General features: G+C 41.4%; 1 protein-coding gene across 1 annotated transcript in view; it reads left to right on the top strand.

Moving 5' to 3' along the window:
- Positions 1-25,767, top strand: part of TMC1 (transmembrane channel like 1) — a 384,104-nt gene that overhangs the window by 341,647 nt on the left and 16,690 nt on the right. Inside the window, exons 16-21 of the mRNA XM_059143592.1 lie at positions 1,908-2,052; positions 2,661-2,855; positions 5,534-5,713; positions 5,839-6,000; positions 13,494-13,622; positions 24,100-24,167. Coding sequence (XP_058999575.1) covers positions 1,908-2,052; positions 2,661-2,855; positions 5,534-5,713; positions 5,839-6,000; positions 13,494-13,622; positions 24,100-24,167 — 879 coding nt within the window. The remainder of the gene's footprint in view (positions 1-1,907; positions 2,053-2,660; positions 2,856-5,533; positions 5,714-5,838; positions 6,001-13,493; positions 13,623-24,099; positions 24,168-25,767) is intronic.

Here is a 25,767-nt window from a genome sequence, read left to right as displayed (position 1 = left end):
CCAAATAACCCCAGCATGTAAACAGAGATGTAAACTTGAGGTCCGAGGCAAGAAGTTGAGGCAAAGGCATGAATGCAACCATTGCTTTCTACAGCCTCCCAACAAAGCAACAGATACGGGGAGGTTGCCTCTCATAGACACAGTGGTTCAGATCTATAGCCTCCTTGAAGAGAGAAGAATGTTCAGAGGTATGTGCATTTGGGCAAGGGCTAGAGCTGTCCATGGAACATTTAATAGGTATCAGGGCTCCCTCCGAACAGAAGTGTCCTACAGTCCTGCACTTTGTCTTTCCTTCCTTCTCTGAGAATTCCCCTCTTCCTCGTCAGTTGCTGCATGCTGGGTGCTCTGGACTCGCCCAGCTCATGCTCCCTTATCTGGGAGGCTGTCTACAGCCACACAATTTTGCCAGGGAAGCTCCATTCGAAACTTCAATCTGTGAAGCATCCATTTTGACCCAAAACCTTGCCCTTTGCTCAGTGAGAGTGCGGAAATGGATGGTGGCATATGAATGAAGTAATCTTCTCCCTCGATTAAACCAGTGGAAATCTTGGATTTCAACCCCTTTTGACCTACAAAGAGGCATTTTATGTGATTCAACCTATCTCATGCGGGCCTAGCTTGGGCACCAGAGTGAAGTCGGAGAGCCTAAGCCCTTGACCTACGTCTGTGGTTAACTCCTGGAAAGTGTCCAGCAAATCACTTCATAATGCTAACCCTTAGCTTCTCCATCTGTAAAGAGAGAATAATATTAACTCCCTTGACTTTTTGTTCAGTTGTTGAGAAAGGGAAAACATGGTGATACGTACGGACACCATTTCAAAGGGCAAAGTGATAGACTGATGTAAGGGATAATTATTTTTGGTGATTTTTTCATAACTTTGCACATTTAAAATATATAAACCTCTATAAGGAGTGAAGCTAATAGTAAGGGATGTAAGCCACCTCAGAGATGCCTGCCAACCTATAATGTCAGCTTTATGGCATGGTTCTTCTTTCCTTTTTGGTTCCACAGCACTGGAATACTCAGAAAACCAAAACCTTATGGGATCATTTTATAATATGTATCATATGAAATTTTAATTTTGCTATTTATAGTGATAAGGGGAAAAGAAAGGAAGTGGAGTGAGTGGAATATAGATCTTTAACCACTGAAATAAACTGTAAGTAAATGCATTTTAAGCTCTCCAAGCAAAAAAAAAATATGTGTGTGTGTATACATATACACACACATATTCTAATCAGTTCTATATATTAAAATATGTAGATTAGGATATATGTAACCAGTTGGCATGAACATTGTATAAAAATTTTGATTTTTGTTCAAGAGTTGTAAAGTATGGAGAAATTTGATGCATTCAGTCTGTTCTTTGGGAAGAGATACTTGGTGGGAGTTGCTATGCAGGAGTTTCCTGACCGGCCCTGGGTTATAGTTCATTCCTAACTGCATGGGGGTCTGGAAATAAGCTAAAGCTTCCTAGAAGTTTAAGGGTATACACATATTTTTTTTTTTTCCTGGGGAGGGACCCATAGGTTTTTGTCAGATTTCTGAAGAGAGCCTTATCCTGCAAAAGGTTAAGAACCAAGTGTATGATGCTAAGAAAACAGTTGAGGAAAACAAATTAAAAATACATATTTTTGTAGGACCTGTTTAATTGTTAAAATCATCATCAATGCCTCACAGTCTTTTAATCTCGAAAGGCCTGGAAAATGAACAGTTTAAAGAATTAAAACCAAAATTTGAAGATCAACTTTTGTTTTCTGGTCCTAAGAACAAATTTCGTTTGAAAATACATGCTTTCAGGATACTGCTTCTTCAGGCTGCCTGTAATTGTACTATTTTGCTACTCCCTACCCTTTCCCTTTCTTTGTGGATCCAGGGGGCTGTATTAAACCCTGTGTTTTTATAGGATGACCAAAAATATCGGGGATGATGGGGGTGGTGAAGACAACACATTCAACTTCAGCTGGAAGATGTTTACGAGCTGGGACTACCTGATCGGCAACCCGGAAACAGCAGACAACAAATTCAATTCTATCACCATGAACTTTAAGGTAAACACATCAACTTCAAGACCCGTGCCTTTGGATTTCAAAGACCAAAATCAGAGCCATTCCATACAGTTTAGCTAGCGAAGTATCCCGACAATTAAAAGAAAGATTAACTCATCATTTCTGCCTACCAGGATCCGGGCAGGGTTCTGATTGTGATTGGAAAATAGGACACACGACAGCACAATTTCTTCTCTAAATTTGGTAATAAAAATACTGCCATTGGCTTGAAACAGGAGGCCATTAATAATCAGAAATCAGATAGTCTCCATAATAGAACAAAGCTTACTAATCATTTACAGGAATAAGCTGGCTCAATATTTAAAATGACCCTTGGGTATTATTTTGGAGCTTCAGAAAAAAAAAAAAAAGACTATCAGAAGAGAATCTAGAAAGAAGTTCGTCCTCATCTGAGATCAGAGTTTATAAGAATTCTCCCTTCTTTCCCTCACTCGTTCTTACTTGCTGCTGATACCCGCCTGGTTTGTGGAATCCCAGGTAGAGTGCCGATTTTCATTCCTCATTCGACGTTTGCCAAAATAGCTTGTGAGTGTATGCTAGTTTTCGTAGCTCAGACACATTTTTCTTTTTTCTGTTTTGCTTGAGTACAGGAAGCAATCATAGAGGAGAGAGCAGCCCAAGTAGAAGAAAACGTCCACTTGATCAGATTCCTGAGGTTTCTCGCTAACTTCTTCGTGTTTCTAACACTTGGCGGGAGTGGATACCTCATCTTTTGGGCTGTGAAGCGATCCCAGGAATTTGCACAGCAAGATCCTGACACCCTTGGGTGGTGGGAGAAGAATGAAGTTCGTCTCTGCATGCTTTTTATGTGCTTAGAACCTGACATTAGGAACTGTGTGGTTATGCTTCTCCGGTGCAGTGTTAAATTAGGCCGTCTTTTTCCTGTCTACCTCACGCCGTCCGGTCACACGCTCTCCACTCCATTCCATCCTTATTTCCAGATCTTTCTACTGTCTGTCTGTCTCTCATTTTGTGATTTTATGGAAAGCCAGAGTGGAAAGAGACACTAGAACGCATATATTCCAACCAGTATATTTTACAGATGCGGTTAATGAATGTCAGGAGGAGGGGTGGTGTGTTCAGGTCACAGAACCACGGGGAAGAGTGAGTTAAAACCCAGGAATCTTGATTTCAGAGCCAACAGTCCTTCCATGACTCTATGTTTCTTTCTCTGTAGATTCTCTGTAGATCCCTGAAAGATCCAATTGTTGCCCTAATTCTTTGAAACAGCAATGTTAGAGTCCTTGGTTCCTATGTTTCTCTCACTGGAAACATTCAGATTACCTCCTCCGCTTTCGGCAAGTCTGGGATTCTCTCTGTTTCTCCCTAGCAGTCTCTCTTCTCCTCCCTTTGCCTTATTTCCACCCCCTCCAAGAGATAGTCGAATGAGGAAGGCCAGCTCTTTGCCTGGAATTCAGTCTGATGGTGACGTGTCTTCAGGATATGTGCCCATTGAGCAGGTCAGAGGAAGGAGAGCAGATGTAGAGAACAAGGAAATTCAGATGTAGGGAATAAGGAAATCGCTATGTCTTGTTGCTAGGGCCTGTTGCCTTTCATAAAATGTCCTGGCATACAATGTGGCATCTTTTTAAACTTGAGCATTTTCAAAGTATGTATAGATTAAGGCTGTGGGAAGTGTAGAGTGCCCACACTGAAACTTCTGCTGAGCCTTGTAGACCAGAAAGATTCAGAAAGTCCTTATAAGCATAGAATTTTCTAGAAATATCTTGGACAAAGTATAGCCTACTTACAACAAAAGGCTCCAAATGAAAACATTCCGTGTATTTCAGAAATGATAATCCTGGAGATGGGAGTCTATAACAGCACAGACATTTCATGGAAACCTATAAAATGTCATTAGGTAGAGGTATTTTATTTATTTAAAGCAGAGGAGAACCTCAAAGCATTTATCAAGTTTGTCGTCAGAGTTTCTTATAGTTGTGATAACTTCTATTACTTTGGCCCATGGTTCATATTGATCATAGTTTTGTATAAATGAATCATAGTAAAATGTAGGTAGTTTCTTTTCATTAGGTAGAAGGATCATTCTACATAAGAGTTTGTTTAACACCTATTTAAGGGGACCCTGAGTCCTAAGGGCCAACAAAGGTAGTAATGGGAATTCATGAATAACTTTATACATTTGATGAAACAGAATTTAAATTAACCTTATAAAAGATTGCACAGGATCTGCCAAGTTTTTACCTTAAGCTGAAATTATACGTGCTGATTTTATATTATGTCATGCTGATTTTTATCTTCTCTTAGTCATGCTCATGTAACGTTCTTAATAAAAATGGGAAAAACCATACTGACAGTATTTTCTCAATACAATCTGGTAGTTACAATCATTCAAAACACAGAATCAAGAAATGGCAATAGGAAATGTTTAGTGGTGACAGTTTGAACCAGGTGTTTAGGAAAGGCCCTGGCCAGGGCTCCCCAAAGTCTTTTTGCATTCAGGGAGGCTTTTTCCCCATCACGAAAGTAGTACATGCACTGGATTCTTTTCCCTGATTTAATAGAGCCTAATATTTTAATTATGAAGGAGATATGGACCATACATTTGCTATTTTTCATATTCTCTCCCCCTCCCCCACACTGCCATTCTAAACCATTTCTTCACTCCTGGAAATTTCCTACTTCAGCTTTGATAACATCATGATTTGTGTTCTCCTGTTGTTTCTCTGAATGTCCTGTTTTCCTTGGTAAACCCATTCCTTTTTTTTTTTTTTTTTCTTTTTTGCCCCTAATAGGGTGTATTCCCCAGAATTCAGTACTTAGTCCTGAGCCCATTTCAGGGAGCTCATTTATTCCAACTGATTGAACTAGCCCATATGCTGATAATTGTCAAACGAGTATTTCCAGTTTGGACCTCATTCCCCAAGAAGATCATTTTCGCTTTCCATTGGAACTCTTGTTGCAAAGTGTATGACCGTGGGACGCCTGGGTGCTCAGTGGGTTAAGCCTCGGCCTTCGGTTCAGGTCATGGCATCAGGGTTCTGGGATCGAGTCTGGCATTGGGCACTCAGCTCAGCAGGGAGCCTGCTTCCTCCTCTCTCTCTGCCTGCCTCTCTGCCTACTTGTGATCTCTCTGTCAAATAAATAAATAAAAATCTTTTAAAAAAAGAAAAAAGTGTATCACCATATCAGAATCAATTCCCATGTAGAATCATGTGTTCATTGGACATAGGGTGATATAAATTACTTCCCTCATTATACTAGGAAACAGACTGTTATTACTGGCACATATACAGGCTCATGCTCAAGCATGCCTTGAGAATGGGACTTGAATATTTTCTTTGTTGTTTTATTGAGATCAAATTTTAAAAGTGCATGAGATAATCTTCTTTAGTCTTATAAAAGATGTAGGAAATGTAGCTGAAATCTTGCAAAATCCTGGAAGAAAGCAATTATTTTTAAAATACCATTAACTTAGTTAATTCCTTGTGTCTCCCTGTAGATGAACATGGTCATGTCCCTGCTGGGGATGTTCTGCCCAACACTGTTTGACTTATTTGCTGAATTGGAAGACTACCATCCCCTCATCGCTCTGAAATGGCTACTGGGACGCATTTTTGCTCTACTTTTAGGCAACCTGTATGTATTTATTCTGGCCTTGATGGATGAGATTAACAACAAGGTGAGTCTCGTATCTGGATGGCTTTCGGCATCCCTGTGTTGTTACATTCCCTGTCTCCAGATTGCTAGAAAGGCCTTTGAAACCTGTGCTGTCTCCATCATTGCTTCCATCCCTTTGCATCCTAGATTGAAGAGGAGAAGCTGGTAAAGGCCAATATTACCCTCTGGGAAGCCAACATGATCAAGGCCTACAATGCCTCCCTCACCGGAAATAGCACTGGGCCACCTTTTTTTGTGCACCCCGCAGATGTACCTCGAGGACCCTGCTGGGAAACAATGGTAGGGCAGGTAATGTCACCAACAGAAGTGGATGACAATAAATGGATGAAGAAAGAGCAGAATCAATGATGTCTTTCATAAAGGTGGCCTATTTTTTTTGTTGCTTCATAAAAAAAAAAAAAATACCAAAGATGTATTGAGGGCTTACTATGGTGCTGGCTATGAATTTCATGTATAGTCTCTCATGCAGGCCTCACTCCAGCCATCGAGGGAAGTACTACTTTTACACCTTTTTAAAGCTGTGTTTAAAGAAAGGATATTTTTAAATGGTGTGAGGAGAGGTTCGTCTTCTATTTGTGTTATAAGAAAGCACCTAGATTTAGATGCAGGCTCCTGCGAATATTTAAGTGGAACTCTTACCTATTATTTCCAGTTTCCCACTAAAAGAATGTTCCTTGGGGAGCACACATGAATACTAATTTCAGCAATGTCCATTTTTGTCAAATAATTGTCCCTTAAGTGTTAAAGGAAATAACTATTTTAGGTGAGTTGTTTTCATGAGGATTATGTAAATGACCCCAGTCTAAGACTGCTGGTATTTGACCAGAGAAAGGAGAGAATGTTTCATATGGCTTTCTGACCAATAAGGGAAACCAAATTAAGAAACCAACAATAAACTATTCCACATCTCTTATTTCTATACAGATCCAATTGTTATTTTGAAAAGTCTTTAATTCAGTCTCATTAGAATTGACGTTGCCACTGTGCATTTCATAAACTGGTTTTGGACTTGGGATCCTCAAGGAGGACCAGATACTTTTCAGATATGTCATCGTGCATCTACCTGCCCGTGGGACAACAGTCCAGTCCCAGTAATGTGGTCTTGTGGAATTATTTGAATAATTTTTTGCTGTGTACTTCTTTTTTGTAATCTAAAAGGAAAAATTGAAAGTTAGTGTTAGTCTTATAAAATGGATACAATTTAAACAAATGTGGATATCATTAGATGCCCTCATGCTCTTATTAGATGCTCCTCAGACTTAGGCCAATCACCTGTGATTTTAATTGTGGGGAAAAAAAGCAGAACAATGTATGTGATGCTACACACACGTCCAAACAGTATGCTATGACTAAGGATTTTATTTTACTTTATTTTTATGCTTTCAGGGTCCAGATAAACATTTCCCTTTCCAGTTACATATTGTTAAATACTCCATTTTCAGACATGCACATTCATACATGTTTATAAAGTGTATTATATCTGAAATTATAAATGAAATGAAATGTAGGCTGCCTTTACTTAGGAGACAGGTATGGTGGGTGGGGTAATGGCCCTTCAAAGATGTCCATGTCCCAGTCCCTGGAAAGCGTCTGACGATGTTACCTTTCATGGTTACATGGGCTTTGCCAATGGGGCTGAGTGAAGGAAAGTTATCCTGGATTTTGTGGATGGACCTAGTGAAATCACAAGTAGGAACAAAAGAGTCAAGGTCAGAAAAACCAGACATGACAGTGGAACCAGGTTGGAGAGATGTGCTTTATAGATGGAAAAGAGGGGCTGTGAGCCCAGGAGTGCCGGCAGCCTCCAGAAGCTGGACCTTACGGTGCGGATCCAGCTTCCTCCCTGATGCCTTCACCTTGATTTTAGACTTCTGACCACCAGAACTATAAGAGAATAAATTTGTCTTAAGCCCCAAAGCGTGTGGTAGATCATGACAGCAGCAACAAGAAGGGAATGCACAGAAGTACATAGGTTTCTGAATTTCAAGCGTCCTTCCTTTTTTTTTTTTTTTAAGATTTTATTTTATTTTTTTAAAGATTTTATTTATTTATTCGACAGAGAGAGATCACAAGTAGGCAGAGAGGCAGGCAGAGAGAGAGAGGAGGAAGCAGGCTCCCTGCTGAGCAGAGAGCCTGATGCGGGACTGGATCCCAGGACCCTGAGATCATGATCTGAGCCGAAGGCAGCGGCTTAACCCACTGAGCCACCCAGGCGCGCCATTAAGATTTTATTTTTTGATTTGATAGAGATCACAAGTAGGCAGAGAGGCAGGCAGAGAGAGAGGAGGAAGCAGGCTCCCCCCTGAGCAGAGAGCCTGATGTGGAGCTCAATCCCAGGACCCTGGGATCATGACCTGAGCCGAAGGCAGAGGCTTTAACCCACTGTGCCACCCAGGGCCCCTCAAGGGTCCTTCCTTGAAGGTGCTTCATATAAGTCAGCGCATCTGGTCACGGTGCTTCATCTAAGTCTTAGCACATCTAGGCTGCTCTGTGAGTCCTCAGCTAAAGTGGAAAGACATGAAAAATCAGAGGGGAAAAGCTTTTTTCACAAACTCAAAACTTTGAGATGTTCTCTTCTCTATGTTCTAGAATGCATACTGACAGGTATGCAGGCTCCCCTTTAAGAGTCTTACTAGAATGGACTGTCAGGAAGATTGAGGCTATTGTCTTCTGGGGAAGAGCAAGTGATCGAGTAGATAGGCATGCCAGTGCAGTCGAGGAGGATGCTTACGCCTCCGATTATGCAGACGTCTCTGGGTTGGCCCCACACAGATTGACTTAAAAAGGAAAGTCACTTTATTTAATTCTTCTTGGGACTTTGCTGCTTGTTTTGTCCTTTAAAAAAAAAAAAATCCCATCTTTGGTGCCTTTCCTTGCTTCACCATCTCACCTTACTGTCCCCTTCTCTTTCACCTTCCTGTGGGAAAGTCTGCAGGGGCTGGACCCGAGGTTGTGGTTCTGAACAGAATGTTGACGAGGGAGGTAGAGTCTCTGGTGGTTAGAGAACCAGGGGACATAAAAACCCTGAGGGCGGGGCACCTGGTGGCTCAGTGGTTAAGCCTCTGCCTTCGGCTCAGGTCGTGGTCTCGGGGTTGTGGGATCGAGCCCCGCATCGGGCTCTCTGCTTACCTTCCTCTCTCTCTCTGCCTGCCTCTCTGCCTACTTGTGATCTCTGTCTGTCAGATAAATAGAATCTTAGAAAAAAAAAAAAAAAAGAAGGAAAAAAAGAAAAGAAACTTTAAAAAACCCTGAGGGCTGGAGAGTTTGGTCTTTAAGAGATCAATATCCATGCAACAGGGAACATTTTATTCAACCATTAAAAAGTGACTCCAGGGGCACCTGGGTGGCTCTGTTGGTTAAGCGTCCGACTCTTGATTTTAGCTCTGGTCATGGTCTCAGGCTGGTGAGGTCAAGCCCTGAGTCAGGCTCTGTACCCACGATGGCGCTGCATGATTGAGATTCTCTCTCTCTCTCTCTCTTCGGCCCCTCCTCCAGCTCATGACCCCCTGCTCGCTCGCTCGCTCTCTCTCTCTGTCTAAAATAAAATAAATAAATAAAATCTTTTTTTTTTGAAAAAAGGTGACTCCAGAAGAAACAGTAAAGGTATCTGCTGTGCATGTCAGGTTGGGGATACACCCCAAACACTCATTGTTCTATAAAAACATTCCAGAATTTTCCTCTTCTCCTCCACGGATGCCCTCTGCTTTGTTTCCTCAAGGATGATACAGGACTCAAACCTATCTTTGAGTCTGAATATAAGATAGTTTGGTGGCTCCTTTATCCCTCCAAGGAATCTCAAGATGTAACCACTTAGGTCCATCTGCAGTGGCATTTGATAGGTAGGTAGCAAATACCCATGGGAGACTGCTATTTAAAGCTATATACTGAGGTCTGCATTTTGGGGAAGGAGAAAGCCGCCAACAACTGAGCGAACAGCAGTGGCTAACATTTATTGAATGCCCATAATGTGCCCAGTGCTGTTACCTTGAATTTCTAAATTACCCTTTGAGATAAGTTATATTTCTATCCCTATCTTATAGATGAGGAGGCCATGGCCTAAAAAGCTACAATAATTTGCTCAAGCTCTTAAAGGAAGTGAATGACAGGAGCCCAGATTTAACCCACACCGTCTGATGAGAGTGCTACAGTGCTGATTGTCCCTAGAAACATAATGAGCATGAATTCATACTCTCTAAACTTCTGCCTTGGGATGTCTAGAGTCTGTGGTCCTTGGTGATGCCTCTTTCCTGTTACTTGCTAATGACTCTTAGTTTGCTGATCAAAGCTGCACAGGCATTTTAACTAACTGTCCTGCGTGGAAAGCTTCGAGGTGTGGGGCGCCGTGCTCAGCAGGGGGCCTATGGAACCTGTGCTCCCATCCTGACTAGCATGCTGGGACCTGGGACTGGTGCTCCTCAGGTGGGCTGGGCCACTGTTTTGGGGATTCTCTTTCTTAGGAAGCATTGTGGTGTTCTGTGGTTTGTGAATAAATCTTACATTTCCATATAATGTTTCAATCCTCTTCCGGTATTTTATGTGACAGACCACTGCTTAGGAAAAAATAGGATTTTAAACACAGGGATGAGAATGTTTAGGAAGACGTGGGCGACTTTATAACCACTGTGACATTTTCTCTTACCTGAGGAAGGTCTTCTGACATGGTGATGGAAGCCAAAAAATATCCCTCATTGCCTATCTCTATTGATACTAGTTATCAGAATCTGAACTCAAGTTGCCTGGGAATGAAAAAGAGAATAAGAACCGGAAGAAACAAAGTTATGGCCTGAAATACCGGCAGGAATTTACTATCATTCAACCGTTCGTTCCATATTTATTGAGTATAAGCTGAGTGGCAGGCATCTTGTTGGCTGCTAGAGGTCCAGTGGGCCCCTAGGTGGGCTAGTTTCTTGCTCTTGTGAAAACTACAATTTCTTGGGGGTGAACAAAGTCATTAATTCAGTCATTATGCAAAATTTACAAATTTACAATGCTAACCAAGCACTCTAAGAATGAAATGCATGGAATCTGAGTATTTTTTTTTTTATAGGGAGACTCACCCTTGTCAGCGAGGTGAGTGAAACCTTCCTGAATCAGTGATGCTTTAGTGGTGTGCGCTCTTTGGTATAAACCGAGCCAAGAGGCGAAGTAACAATGATTGAGTGGTGTGAAGTCCCATGCAAAGGCCCTGTGGCCTGAGGAAGTGTAGAGATTGAGAGTCTGAATGAAAGCCAGGGAGTTGAAATGAAGTAGAAGGATGAGCAATACCAGAAGAATATGGGGAGCTAGACAGGAGCCGGGTTCTACAGAAACTTCCAGATTATGCAGAAACCCCGCACTCTCTTGGCCCACCTTTTACTCCAGCTGTTTTGCACACAGCTTGTTACCCTGACAGCATCTCAACAGCTGTATGCTTATTCTCTCTACCTTCAGAGTTCCTCTGCTGTCATCAAGTGAGGTGTTAACACCACATGGGGACACCCTTGACTAATGGGGGTGGTTGCTGGTGATCGGTATGTCCTCCTTCTGTCACTGGCATGGACAATTCCGAGGCTTAAGCTTCTAGGCTTCCAGGTGGGTCCTCAGAAGGATAAGACTCACTTGCCCCAGTAGTGGCAGCTTTTAGCTTGCTCTCAGGCAAAAACTTTCCTCCCTTCTGTTTCATTCTTCCCTGAATGAAACACTTCCCTTCTTTGACACCACTTCCCGAAATATACTGCCAGCCTACAAGCCCTTGCCACAGGCACTGTGGTTGGTGAAAACTAATGCTAAGTTTTTAAATTTATATTTTTAAGGTTTTACTATAATTTTGTTTGGGTTATATGTATGTTTTAGTTAACTGCTATTTATAGCAGGTTATATTTATAATAGCAGCAGCAATTTTTTTTAAAGAATAAAGTATGTTAAAGTTAAAAGAAATCTGAGATACATTATATTTCATATGGTACTTGGACGTATTAAGAATCATGGAAGTGGTAGACGATCTGGCGTTCAGGAAGCATTGCTCCGAAGTATGAGGCTGGAAACGAATCTAGTGATAGCTAGTCAAATGGCCCTTTGCCCCATGAGAAAATTCTTTCTCACTAGTTATTTTAGAGGGGAGATTATGTAGGTAGCTGGAAGTAGAAACCAAAAGACTTTAGAAATTACAGAAGAACACTAGTATTTCTGGCAAAATATGTATTACTAGATGTTCAGTATCTTCAGTCTTGGGACATAAATTATTGAGAAGGAAAAGAAAAGGAAGAGCCGAGGAGAACTATAATAACGAACATTTGTAATTATGTGTCTGTTCTTATGTTTATCACTGATTGTTGTAGGGGTTCCATAGTGAACTTTCCCTCTAACCCACGGCACACACCCTTTTGCGCATAAATTTAAGTCCACACCATTGAGGTAACCAGTTTCTAATTTTCCAGAACTTTCTATGCCTATATGTATACATACATGCATATATACATAGGAATTTTTGTTAACAAATGAGTTCATACTACATACCCTATTTTGTAAATTTTTAAAGATCCATTTCTTATCAGAGCATAGTGTTCTAGAACTTTTTAAAGTTTACTGAGGTACTCCTATACCACACATTCCACCCATTTAAAATTATACAATTTACTGGTTTCTAGTGTATGTTCACACCGTTGTGCGTCTCTAACCACAAGTACACTCTTTTTCTTTCAAGATCTCAGAATAGTCCGTTGTGTGGACATGCCCTTCTATTTCATAAATCTCCTAAGCATATTTGAATTGTTTCCAATTTTTATCTGGAAAAAGCCCTACTTTCATACTCACATGTTTAGATCTGTGCACTTGTGTGAATATTGCTGTGGGACATCTTTCTACAAGTGGATTTCCTTCATATTCTACCTCCTTTGAAATGTGATGGATTTCCACAAATTTCCCCCCAAATGTTGTCGGGGGTCGACATTCACCATACTCACCAATAAGGAGAGGACTGGATTTTTAAAGATTCATCTTTCTGTGGGTCAACAACTCATTGTTTTAATTTGCACTTTTGTGTGGGGGGTTTCAGTGTTTTTCAACATTTAATTGACTGCATATTTCCTTCTGTAAATTTCTTATTTGCCCATTTGCAAACTTCTTTCCTTATTGCATTGCCCATCTATTGTCAGGCTGGTTTATAAACATTTTTAACATGTTAGAAAAACTAATCCTGTATCACAGATGCTGCCAGTACTTTTCAGAGGTCATCTTTTAACTGCATAAACATTGCTGTTTGCCAGATCAAAGTTATAAACTTACGTGTGGTTAGTATATTCCTGGTTTTATTTCTCGTGCCATGCTTATAAATGTTTCTCAATGAGAAGACTTTTGATACAGTGGTTTTGGAAGTGGGGTAATTACTTTTATTTATTTTTTATTTATTTATTTTTATTTATTTGACAGAGAGAGAGCGTACAAGTAGGCAGAGAGGCAGGCAGAGAGAGCGGGGCGGTGGGAGGTGGGGGGAAGCAGGCTCCCTGCTGAGCAGAGAGCCCAATGCGGGGCTTGATCCCAGGACCCTGAGATCATGACCTGAGCCAAAGGCAGAGGCTTAACCCACTGAGCCATCCAGGCATCTCTTAAGTGGGGTAATTACTTTTAGACTAATAACATAAGGGTGAAACATTGGCCACTTGCTAGCTAAACCTCACTATTGTTTTACTATTAATGGCAGTTTCTAAGCTAATACTATGCAGAAGCATAACAAACTTGAGGCTGACACTAGGGCCGTTTGAATGGAGAGATCCTCTTTTTTAATCTGGATAATATCTCGACAGGAATTTGTGCGGCTGACCGTTTCTGATGTTCTGACCACTTACGTCACGATCCTCATTGGGGACTTTCTCCGGGCATGTTTTGTGAGGTTTTGCAATTATTGCTGGTGCTGGGATTTGGAGTATGGATATGTAAGTATGATGTTCATTTTTCTCTTGTCCGATTATTCCTTTGTGGTTTATCATTTGCACACGCTGTGCCAGAAGAAGAATTTAGGAGGTGGGACCATGTGTTAGATGTTAGGAAGTGAAGACCCGTGGGTATAGTTTTAATTCAGAAGGGCGTCAGACGGGAGCATCATGGTTTATGATATTCTAGTAAAGTGAGCACAGGATGGCTAAAGCAGTGAATCTCAACCTATCCAAGAACATGGTGAACTCAGTCTGGGATCCATAGCCAGCCCCCTCCCCATGGAGCTTGTTGACATTTCTAGAAGCCAGGCAAAATGGGTAATATCAACTTTGAATTCTACTGAACAGACTCCTAGACAGTTCCTATGCAGTGCAGTGGGTGATAAATGGATCCAGTAAATATGGTGCTTGTAGCATAAAGCTCCCAGGCCAATAAGAGCTTAGCAGAGGCACAAGTAGGGAGCTGTCCAGGTTCTGAGGTGGTCCCAGGGTGCTGATAGGTGTCTGGCAAGTGGTGGACCTGAATTCTGGCAAGTTGACGTCCTTCCAGCACCACAGCAAGAACCCAGGTTTCTCTGAACCCCACTGATGTTGACTCCATGCCCAGTTGACCCTCGGCATGCAAGCCCCCCACCAACCTGCGACCCCCATAAAGTTCAGGGAGGCAACAGAGCACACATCACTCTGCAGTTTCCCACATTGCCAGGGGACCATGGTCCCTCTTTTGCAACTCTTAATAGTCATCTTGGGAACTATGACCTGAAGTGTTGACTGTAATCATGTGCTCAAAATCCTCCCGTGGCTAATAAGTACTTAGAATGAATCCCAAATCTCTTTTTAAGGCCTTTGATGTCTTACAGGATCTGTTTGTTTGTTTCCTCTTTCTTTCTTTCTGAGCTCTTCTACTACTGTTGTTCTTGTTTTGTAAAGTCCCTAAATGTTGGAATTCTTTCTTATGCTCAAACACAAGACGACCCTTGCATTGGCTCTAGCTGTGTTCCCCTATAGGGTTGTAGGTTCCTACAATTGGGCTTGGCTGATGCCTTCTCGTCATTAAGGTCTCCACTAATATGTCACCATCTTTGAGCTCTTCTCCAACCTTCCCATCTAATGTAGCCTACCAGACTCTCTACTTCAGCGTCCTGCTTGATTTTCTTCATACGATGTGTAACTCTGACATTTCCTTTCAAAAGCCTGCTTATAATCCGTCTCCCTCTGGTAGAATGAAAGCCCTATGAAAACAGAAGCCTTGACCTCTGCCTAGAACAGTGCTTGTCTCTCAGTGGGCATTATATGTTGACTGTCTGCTTCTGTAAGCCCCTACATTCTAGCGCCATTCAGGCAACGCCATCTGTTGGCAGAATTCTGCCTGCTTCCAGGGATGTGCCCATGGAGTCCATCCTGGTTCAGTAATGTCAAGCCAATGATGTTTCTCTCCTCGCTAAGGAAGGGCTATCCTTTAGTGCCAACCTTCCCCCAGCCCTGTGCCAACCTCTCCCCAACCTCATACCCTCTTAGTCTCCGGACAAGTCCTATGCCCAGGACTGTTTTCAAGACACCAGGCGGGATCCTCAGCCTGGCCATCTGACTTTGAGATCCTACCTTTGATTAGGTCATCTCTGACATCCTCCCTGAAAGGGCCTGTGGGACGTGCCCAAAGTGGTTAGATAATGCTCTTTGGTGCACGCCAGTGAGGTAATGCTATGGTTTCCCCTTCCCCGCTATGAGGTATTCAGCTGGCCGGGATTCATTTCTATTTTCCTTGTCTGATTCAGCTCTTCCGAGGCAGACATAAAAATTGCCACTTCTTTCTGAGGCCCTTGCCTGGCTTATGCTTGCCTTTTATCCCTTACTGCTCTCTTCCTAAGTGCTAGAAAATTTTGCTTCAAATACCAAGTCAATAAAACATGACCTGGATGCATAAAAGCTGTAATTAAATGACTGTCATTTATTATTTATTGAGTGCTGACAGTGCTCTTGGGTTAGTACAAAGAACAGGGGGGAAAAAAAAGACAACTTCCCATTTTAGGTCACAGAGAATTTTCTTCCATGTTACCTCTGGAAGGCTGTGCAGAGAGCAGCCCAGCATCTAAACGATTTAGAAACAGTAAAAGGTGGACGGGGGACCTTGGACGCGGAGCCTGTCATCATTGACTCATCCTGTAGAGAACGGGCACAGCTGAGTGCCTGAGTGCGAATCGGTAGGAGCACAGCTCTGGGCCAGGTGATAAGGGGGTTCAGAGATGTAAAAGATGTCAGCCTAAGGAGAGGTTGCAAACTTGGCCTTGCCATAAATGTCCGGAGATTCAGCTTGCTGATAGATTTTTCTTTCTTTGCAGAATGTTTTTGTTTGTTTTGTTTTGTTTTGCTTTAATGAGCTCATATTTTAAAACTAAAGGTTTTACGTATAAAAAAAAGGTAGGGATTTCTTGCTTTTCTTGACATATTGGAAGGGCTGGCAACATTCGATCCACATTCCCACTGGGGAGAAATGGGCTGGAGTGAGAAACCCCTGCCCGGTGCAGTTGGAATAGCCATCCACTGGTTCTCACAGGCTTTACTGACCTTTAATCCTGCACACTGTCTCCTGATCAATACAGAGCAGAAAGTGTAAGTGCTCTAGGAGAAACCAATGGCGACATGACTTTGGGGGTGGAGGGAGGGAAGAGAGATGGGAAGAAAGTAGGGAGAGAGAGAAAGACAGAGAGAGAGATCAGAAATGCCAAGAGGCACTCGAGCCAGTTGGGAAAGGATCAGAATTTCAAAGACCCAGTGGAAGCAAGGGTTCTCGGTGGAGGGACCAATGTAAGACAGGGCCCCGCGGGTATGGGCAAAGTATGGGCAGGGGAGATGCAGAATTCTCAGCTGGGGCTGTCACAGAGGAGAAGAGGCGATGAGAATGTATCTCTGATATTCTCCGAGATATCCTACTTGAAAATATGAGTCCAGAAAGGACCTATCATGGAGCAAAGGAGAACCTGAGATGGGCAGAGAAGATACTTTGGAGATGCCTTTCAGGTCAAAGAGAAAAATGTGTCCATTTCCACTATGAAAAGATTTTTTTTTTGCGAGTTCCCCAAATAGTACCAGTTCATCATAAGAAATCCAGAAAATCCAGTGTATGTTAAATATGAAAATAAAAACCACAGGTAATCCCACCATTTATGGGATTGCTTACTTGGATTATTTGAATCAGATAGTATTACTGTTTATATGTAAATAAAAAAGTATGATAGATTTTTGTAAATATACATATTTTTATAAAATTATTAAAAAGTATATATTTAATCCCTGATTACCTGCTTTTTTTTTTTTTTTTTAAACCTGTGACCATTTCCCTAGGTTAACTTTTTAAAATAATTTATTTTATTTTTTTAAGATTTTACTTATTTGACGGAAAAAGAGCAGGAGCAGGGGAAGGGACAAAGGGAGAGGGAGAAGCAGGCTTCCCACCGACCAGGGAGCCTGGCGCGGGGCTCGATCCCAGGACCCTGGGATCATGACCTGAACCAAAGGCAGACCCTTAACCAACAGAGTCACCCAGGCACCTCATTAACTGTTCTTTTATGACTGTTTTAAATGACTGTGATATTCTATAAATGAACAAATTATAATTAATTTTTATTGGCTGTCAGTAAAACTTTATCTAATTTTTAATTATTATAGTAAATATTGCGGTTACATTTATTTATAACCATGTAGTTAAATATCTTCACAGATAAACCATAGTGAGATGCACAGATAATAATCTTTATAACCTTATGATTAATTTCTCTTTAAGTTGAATTGCCCATTCCTAGAGAATATACCTTTTTAAAAAATCCATTCACTTTTCTTATAACAACTTCCATAAAAACTAAACTCTGCAGACTCCAGCATCAGATTTAGCGATCCGTGGAATATTAGCGTTGAGTGGAATTTTGACATAATCAATCAGGCACACTTTATTTCACATCTGAAAAATCGAGGGCTCATGAATTGATGTGAGTTGCCTCTGTTCGTGTCACCAGAGGATAAACCAGGGCAATGACGTGTCCTTCTGGACATAGCCATTACGTTAAATATGCTGCATTATATACTGGTTGTATCAGAGTACATTACATTAGAAGTGACCCTGTAGGTTTTTTCCAGCTAGAAATTTATGGCTAAGGTATTATCACAACAAACATATAAAGAGGGACTGAGGTGGGGAAATTACTGGCCAGCAGCATGTGTTAGATCAGTAATGTAAGTTAATCTTTTCCTAAGGCTTCTCCAAGCATAGACAGTTCGCAGTGTTTCTGAAGTGTTCACTGACTCATCGGGAGTGGAATGGCTTCTTCCAGGAGAGATTTTAACCACCCAGATACAGCATAACTGCCCTAAAGTATCTCATAAACTCTGAGTTTCCTGCAGTAGCTCAACATGCTCTTACTTACAGCCTAATTTGTGTTGACACTATCTTTGCTATTTACCAATAAAATAGGTAACAGGGATCGAAGAAGAAATAGAATTGAATACATAGCATGGAACTAGACTATGTTCAACCAAATTAAAATGTCAGCATCTTTTTTTTTTTTTTAAGATTTTATTTATTTATTTGACAGAGAGAAATTACAAGTAGGCAGAGAGGCAGGCAGAGAGAGAGGAGGAAGCAGGCTCCCCGCTGAGCAGAGATCCCGATGTGGGGCTCAATCCCAGGACCCTGGGATCATGACCTGAGCCGAAGGCAGAGGCTTTAACCCACTGAGCCACCCAGGCGCCCCAAAACGTCAGCATCTTGTTTAAAGTTACATTTTAAAGTGGTCTTTTTGAAATTTATATATGTGGAAAATATAAGAGATTTCCCTGTGCTCTAATGAAGGGGCTCAAAATTATCCATAAATAAGAGGCATATGACTGTCAGACCACAAGAGTAGATATATGATATGATATTTTAATGTAATGTTTATTTTATGTCAGAACTATAAAATATTTTACGTATAATATGCCACGTATTCATAGAAGCAGTGCTATGAGGTAGATCCTATTTTTCCTTATGTTACAGTAAACTGAGGATTAGAGGATGTTTAATAATTTGCTCAAAGACATATAGGTGGTCAATCATGGGGCTAAGACTCAAACTCATGTCTAAGTGACTTCAAAGCCACCAACCAGATTTCCAACATGTTGAATTTTCAATGTAATGCTTAACCCTAGAAATTCCAAGGACTCTGTCAAATCATGACTAATTCATGAGCCAGTCTATGGCATTTGGAAATCAGATCACTCCCTAGATTAGACAGGTCACTTACAATAGAATGTCATTACAGGAGGGGCTGTGAGACAGCGTTAGAAATAAATGGTAGTTCGCCAGCTGGGAATGAGATATTATTTAGCATTCCAGGAAGATGCCATGCTAAAGGGTCAATGAGGAGTCTTGAGTAGCCTGTGAAGGGTTGACAACCTGGAGAAAGGGACAGCACAGTCTGGATTTGGAGTTTCACTTGAATATTTGTCAGAGTCTGTCTGCAGGCAGCCTGGGGTCCCAGAGTCATCCTCGTGGATGAGGCTAGGATTTGACCTAGTCAGTGGTTCTCAAATTAGAGGGGATACCAGAATCCCCTGAAGACGCGTGAAAACAGAGTTTCTGATTCCATGGCAGCTGGGGCAGCTCTCAGAGAATTTACTTTTCTAACAAGTTCTCAGGTGGCATTGCTCCTTCTGGTCTGGGGACCACTTGAGAACCATTGACCCAGAATCATTTTGGGTGTGGGAAGCAAGATTTGTACATCAGACAGGATGTTGCAATGACAGAATTATCTCTCAGATAATCTCACAATATCCATAGGTTAATGATCTTCCCCAAATAACGAAACTCGCCAAGAGCAAATGGGTTTTCCTGGGCATTTCAGTCCAGCAACCACTTTCTGTCTTCCCTGTGAGTAGATCACTGACTCTCACCCACTACAAACAAAAGTCCAGAAGTAAAACAAGATAATTTTCAATCCCTTGACTATCATAAAGTTATTACAGGCCTCAACCTATATCCAAATGGGATCTTTTTTGCTGGTGCCAAAAAAGATTATTAGGGATGACGACCCTTAGTAACTTTGCTATATGCATCCCATTTGAATCATTGCATTTCTCGGTTTTCAAGAAAACCTGTTTTTTCCCAAGCCTCACTTACCTTTAAGCTTTTTTATGTTTTAGAGGCAATCAAACAAACGTACTACAAAATGATTTACACTTACATTATTAAAGCATTGCTTTTGAAACAAAAATATTATATAATCTCATATGATTTTACTAAACCCATCTCTAAAAGAATGAGCACTGAATTTTTTTTTTAACTTTTTTAAAAGATTTTATTTATTTATTTGACAGAAAGAGAGAGCGAGAGCACTAGTAAGCAGAGCGGCAGGCAGAGGGAGAGAGAGAAACAGGCCCTCTGCTGAGCAGGGAGCCTGATGCGGGGCTCAATCCCAGAACCCTGGAATCATGACCTGAGCTGAAGGCAGACGCTTAACGAACTGAGCCACCCAGGAGCCCCTGAGCATTGAATTTTATAGCGTGTATCTGTGTGTGTGTGTTTGCCTACTTCTGTTTTATTTTTAGAGGGAGATTTTCTGAGTTTAACTCATACAGTATTCAGTTGCATTTCCCAGATGTTTACAGAGAAGCAATTCTTTAATAACTAGGTCTAATTTTTCAGTCAGTTAGAGATTTTAGATTCGAAAAGGATCTTAGAAATTATCTAGTTCAGAAGTCAGAAGACTTTCTATGTAAAGGGCTGGATGGTAAGCAGTTTCACTTCTGCAGGTGTGATGTTACGATACAATAAGGAATATATTTTGGTCTCCATTTCCAGCTCCCGCCAGAGCTCCTAAACCTTATTATCACTCCCTAAGCAATACAGGTGCTAGGATCATCCTTCATTCTAATATTTGCCCTGACCCTGGTTCCCGGTACAGAGCCCCTACATTCCTTGGGTTTTCCTGGGTGATAGGGGCATTGCTTATTCTGATAAGGCAGTTCTAATGAGGTGGCTTCCAGATGGCTTCAGGATGGGGGAAGGTCACCAGAAAGAGCACGCCGTGATCAGAAGCTTGAAACTTTCAGCCCTATTCCCCCATCCTCCAGAGAGGGGAGAGGGGCCAGAGGCCAAGTTAATAGTTGGTCATACTTACTGATGAAGTCTCTATAATGCTCCTTGACCTACAGGGTTTGGAGAGCTGCCAAGTCCCTGAACATGCTGAGGTGCTTGGAGGGTGGTGTGCTGAGAAAGAACATGGAAAAGGACCCTTTTCCTCATCCCTTGTCCTGTGCGTCTCTTCCAACTGTCTGATCCTACCGTGCAACTTTAAAAAAAAAAATAAATAAACCCATTGTAGCCTAGTAAATCAACTGTTTTCTGGAGTTCTGTGAGCCATTCTAGCAGATTATCAAACTTGTAGATGGAGGTAGAGAATTCTCTGTTGTATAGTCCGTCACTCAGCGTAGGTGACACACCGAACTTGTGGTTGATATCTAAAGTGGGGCAGTCTTGTGGGGCTGAGTCCTGGACAGTCAGGATCAGAACTGAGTGAAACGGTAGGGCATCCGGCTTAGGTCCACAGAGAACCGGGGCATTGTTTGGAATGGCGGTAAACCCCGCACGTCTGTGTTAGAAGTACTGTGGGTAGAGTATAGGGAAAAAGGAGTTCGCATTCAGCAGGCCATGTGGTCTCTGTGCCAACCATTAAACTTCCCTGTTTTAGTGCCTGACACAGAGAATACATAAACAAATGAATGCAGCTGTATTCTAATGAATCTTTATTTACAAAAGCAGCGGGTGGCCCAGATTTGTCTCATGGGCCATAATGTGATAACCATTGACCTTGTTCATTTCCTCAGTTTATCTGTGAGGAAACTGAGGCCTGACAAGATAAGCAACTGGCCCAGCTCACCTAACCGGGACACGGCAAGGCAAAGTCTAGTATTGAGGTGTGAATGCCAGACGTGTGTCTGGACCACAAACCCATGTGGCACACCAGGGATGCCCTGTACCCATGTTCTGCATCTGGTCCAGTTGTGCATCAAAAATTATATTCCTGGGGCACCTGGGTGGCTCAGTCAGTTGAGGGTCTGCCTTCAGCGCAGGTCATGATCCTGGGTCCTGGGATCAAGTCCCACATCCGGCTCTTTGCTCCGTGGGGAGCCTGCTTCTCCCTTTGCCTGCCACTCCCCCTGCTTCTGCTCATACGTGTGCTTTCTCTCCAACAAACAAATAAATAAAATCATTTATTTTATGAATAGTGCATGAAAATGAATTTTATGCATTTATTCATTTATTTTATTCATTCATTTATAAATCATTTATTATATTCCTTCGGCTGCCCCTGCTGCAAACACAGTATTAGAACAAGGGTTCCTAGGGTGTCTTTGGTGTTTTCCTCGTCACTTAGCTATAAATATATCTCAAATGGCCTTAAGAAGCTTATACGTTTGTGAAAGTAAAGAAAATATACTTCTAAAAGGTTGAATTTTTAAAATTTTACATAGGCTGGTGGGTTAAATGATGGCACCATTCCTAAAAGGCCAAAGATGAAGGGTTGACTCTTGGTCTGACACAGAAAAGAGCTAGTCCAAGAGCACAGATGGCAGAGGCCACCTGACCGAGTGTTTGTCATATGTGTTCTGTGAGCTCACAAGGCTTCGGGGGAAAGAAAGAGGGGTCCGGAGCAAAGCCCTCCTGTGGCCGGAGGGACTCCAAATTAACGTTTCTGAAGATTAGAAGCAGTCTCTCATCTCATCGATTTATCTTGTTATTTAACCATTCGCGCTGCTTAACGCCCTGAATCTTTTACAAGGCACCCATAAACTTGACCCATATCCTTTCCCGAAGTACCGCTGCCTTTTGGGAAAATGATGAACCTTGGGGCCTGACTTCAAGAACTCTTGAGGCAAAGAATCCAAAAGCTGCAAAGGTTTTATCAGGTTTCCAAACCAGAGAACTATTTCAGCTTCTTACACCTGTTTTTTGGGGGGCACTTCTTGGGTTTGAGCACAGCAACACTCAGGTCATCTCACTGTGTTTGTCTAGCTGTGAGCATGTGTGCGTGTGCTGCGTGGGGGAGTGTGTTGGGAGGAAGTTTATGAGGATCCATATGGTCTGAAGCCACACCTGCGGATTTCAGGATCTGGGACAGGATTAGGCACCTGCCCCTCTTTTCATGGTCTTGCTGTGCTCTGTCTACATTTTTCACGTTTCTTCTTTTTTCCTCGTGACCTACCAGTTAGTCAGTTTTCCTGACGGGCTGTTCTCTATTACCGTTTAAACAGGAGCCAATTCCATTTGGTTGCTAAGTAGCATTACTCCCACTGATAGAAGCTTTCCTTCTAGGCAGCCTGATGTGTCACCAGGAAGCCTTTGGACAGACCACCCTGGGACAGATGCCCACCTCCGTGCCTACCAGGGGCCCCTCTGCCCCCCAAAACAGGCTCATGTTGCTGCCCTAAGTGGGAGGGTATTATCTAGTTGAATAACTTCTCAAACTTGTACTGTATTTCTCTCTATTTATTTTATTGTAAAAGAAATTCACATTTTTTGGAAAAATATTTTAAAATATGCAAACTTAAGGAAGAAAACAAAAGTCATAATCCATCACCTACCTATAACACCTATTAATTGTTGGTCATTTTCAAGTCTTTTCCTTATGCGTAATTGCAATATTCCATTGATAAAAATAATAACTGTCTAACTTTATGTATTTGTTGTTTAACATTAAGTTCTAGTTTTCCCGGTGTGTGTAAGTACTCTTCAAACAGTGATTGTAATTAGGTGCAGTACAGATTACAGTGTAGATACACTATATTTACTTAACCAATAGTGGACATTTAGGGGGTTTCATCTCTGCTAAAATTTGTCAGCATTTAAGGTCAATTTGTTAAAACAAATCCTAACCCTGTAGACTTACAGGGTTTAAAAGAATGAGATTTTTAGAGGTGCCTGGGTGGCTCAGTGGGTTAAGCCTCTGCTTTTGGCTCAGGTCTTGATCTCAGGGTCCTGGGATCGAGCCCTGCATTAGGCTTTCTGTTCAGTGGGGAGCCTGCTTCCACCCCCCACCTGCCCTGCCTGACTCTCTGCCCACTTGTGATCTTTGTCTGTCAAATTAAAAAAAAAAAATGAGATTTTTAATCTATATAGTCAAATGGTTTCTAATCTATATAGTCAAATGGTTGCTTCAACTTTCACTTTCCCCAGCCATGTAAGGAGAGCCCGCTAGTCTACACTTTCACAACATTGAATGACTGCTTTAAAAAATGAGCTTTGCTATGTTAGAAAGCGTGCTTTATTAGTTTATTTATTGCTAAATATTTATTATATATATTTATTATATCAGTTACTCTGCTATTGTTGCTGCATGGAAGCAGTTGAAAGCCCAGGCATACGTAGGCAGGAAGATGAATGAAACCCTTGGCTTTCAATTTTCACCAGTTGATATGCTAATCCAGTGAATATCTGTGTCTCCTGTAGCCTTCCTACACTGAATTTGACATCAGCGGCAATGTCCTCGCTCTGATCTTCAACCAAGGCATGATCTGGTAGGTCAGCTGTTGGACAGTGTTAGCACTTGTAGAAAAGCCTCAAAGATCATTATTGCGTAAGGCACTGTAGCCTGGTGTTAGAGAAGTCCTCAGTCTGGGTCTAACTCAACAGCTGCCTTTGTAAAGTGGATTGCTAGGAAAAGCTAGTGTGTGTGTGTGTGTGTGTGTGTGTGTATGTGTGTATTTCTAAATATATAATATATATTTATGAATATATATAATATAAATATTATATATATAAAATGGATGTGCTATATTATATATATCATAGTGCATATAGTATATATAGTATATATGTTGCATATATGTATATATGTCTTGGAATATATAGAATATATTGTATATTATACATATTATATATACTATAGAATATAGAAAAATATAAAATACGTATATATATTTTTTCATATCTTAACTCTTGATCCTCAAAGGCACCTGCCTGTTTTGCAGAGCGTTCCTTTATCAAATACTGAGAGTCTGTTTCTGCTTTGTAGATTATTTGAAGGCTTTTTCTGCTTTTATATCCTCTGACACCAGGGTCTAACCGTGAAACATTAATGATCCCATAACCGCATGTTAAGGATGAAACAAATTAATGGAAGGCTCTTCTGAGAAACTGATTTTGTTTTGTCATTATTGAGTATATTTAGAATATAACTCGCTGCTACTTTTAAAAATACTATCTTACCAAATCCAGTAGTTCGTGGAGATGAAACACATCTTTTAGGAAGGTCAAGCTAAAAATACGATCTTTATTTTGTAACTTGTTTCACAGGCCATTTGCACGTCAGAATTATGTCTTTTGATGTACAAAGGACTGTCATATCTTTTATTAAATGAAAGCATTCTCACTGTCAGCCTTGACAGGTTAAGATGAGCGGATACAGTAGAATTGTTTTGGAGTTTAAAAATTGAATCACAGTATGTGACTCATCTGGGGACCATGTGGTCTTGGAAATCTGTCACTCTTAACTAAGAGCACCCAACCCACAGATAGTTACACTTGAGCTTCTTTAATCCTACTTACACGTTTAATATCACAGTGTGCCATTGACCACACCATTGTCCCATGTACAAGGACCAATAACTATACAAGTTTTGCACAAGCTTCATATATTACTGAAATCCTTCAGTCATAGCTGGATTGAATCATTAAACCATTGCAAGACTGGACCTCTCTGCAAATGTTAAAATTATCTTGCTTCAGTCATATTAAGACTAGCCAAGGGCCCCATTGTCCTGCCATGGGAAGTTCCTGTGCCTCCCTAGGTCAATACATATGAAGGGAAGGCTATAAAAAGATGATCTTCTCCATTATCTGGTATGTTTAAAAATTTAATTCCCATCCTCTTACTTCCTAAATTTTGCAAGTTTTGGCTCATGTGTCCAGAGCTAAAGAGTGAAATGCATCTTCCGTTCTCCAAGCAGGGAGGAAAGTCAAGGTGGCCCAAACTAGGCCCACTGGCAGAGAGCGTAAAGGGAGCAGCTTCTGTAAGTTCTGCGTCTTTCCTTTTCTGGAGGGGATTATGCAGTTACAGCAGAAAAATGGCTAACATGACACCTGGAACAATGAGAAACCGTCACCTTGGATCAGTTT

The sequence above is a fragment of the Mustela lutreola genome, chromosome 12 (genome assembly GCF_030435805.1).
Source record: "Mustela lutreola isolate mMusLut2 chromosome 12, mMusLut2.pri, whole genome shotgun sequence".
Lineage (NCBI taxonomy): Eukaryota > Metazoa > Chordata > Mammalia > Carnivora > Mustelidae > Mustela > Mustela lutreola.
The sequence above is the reverse complement of the archived record's forward strand: the minus strand, read 5'-3'. Positions and strand labels throughout refer to the sequence as shown.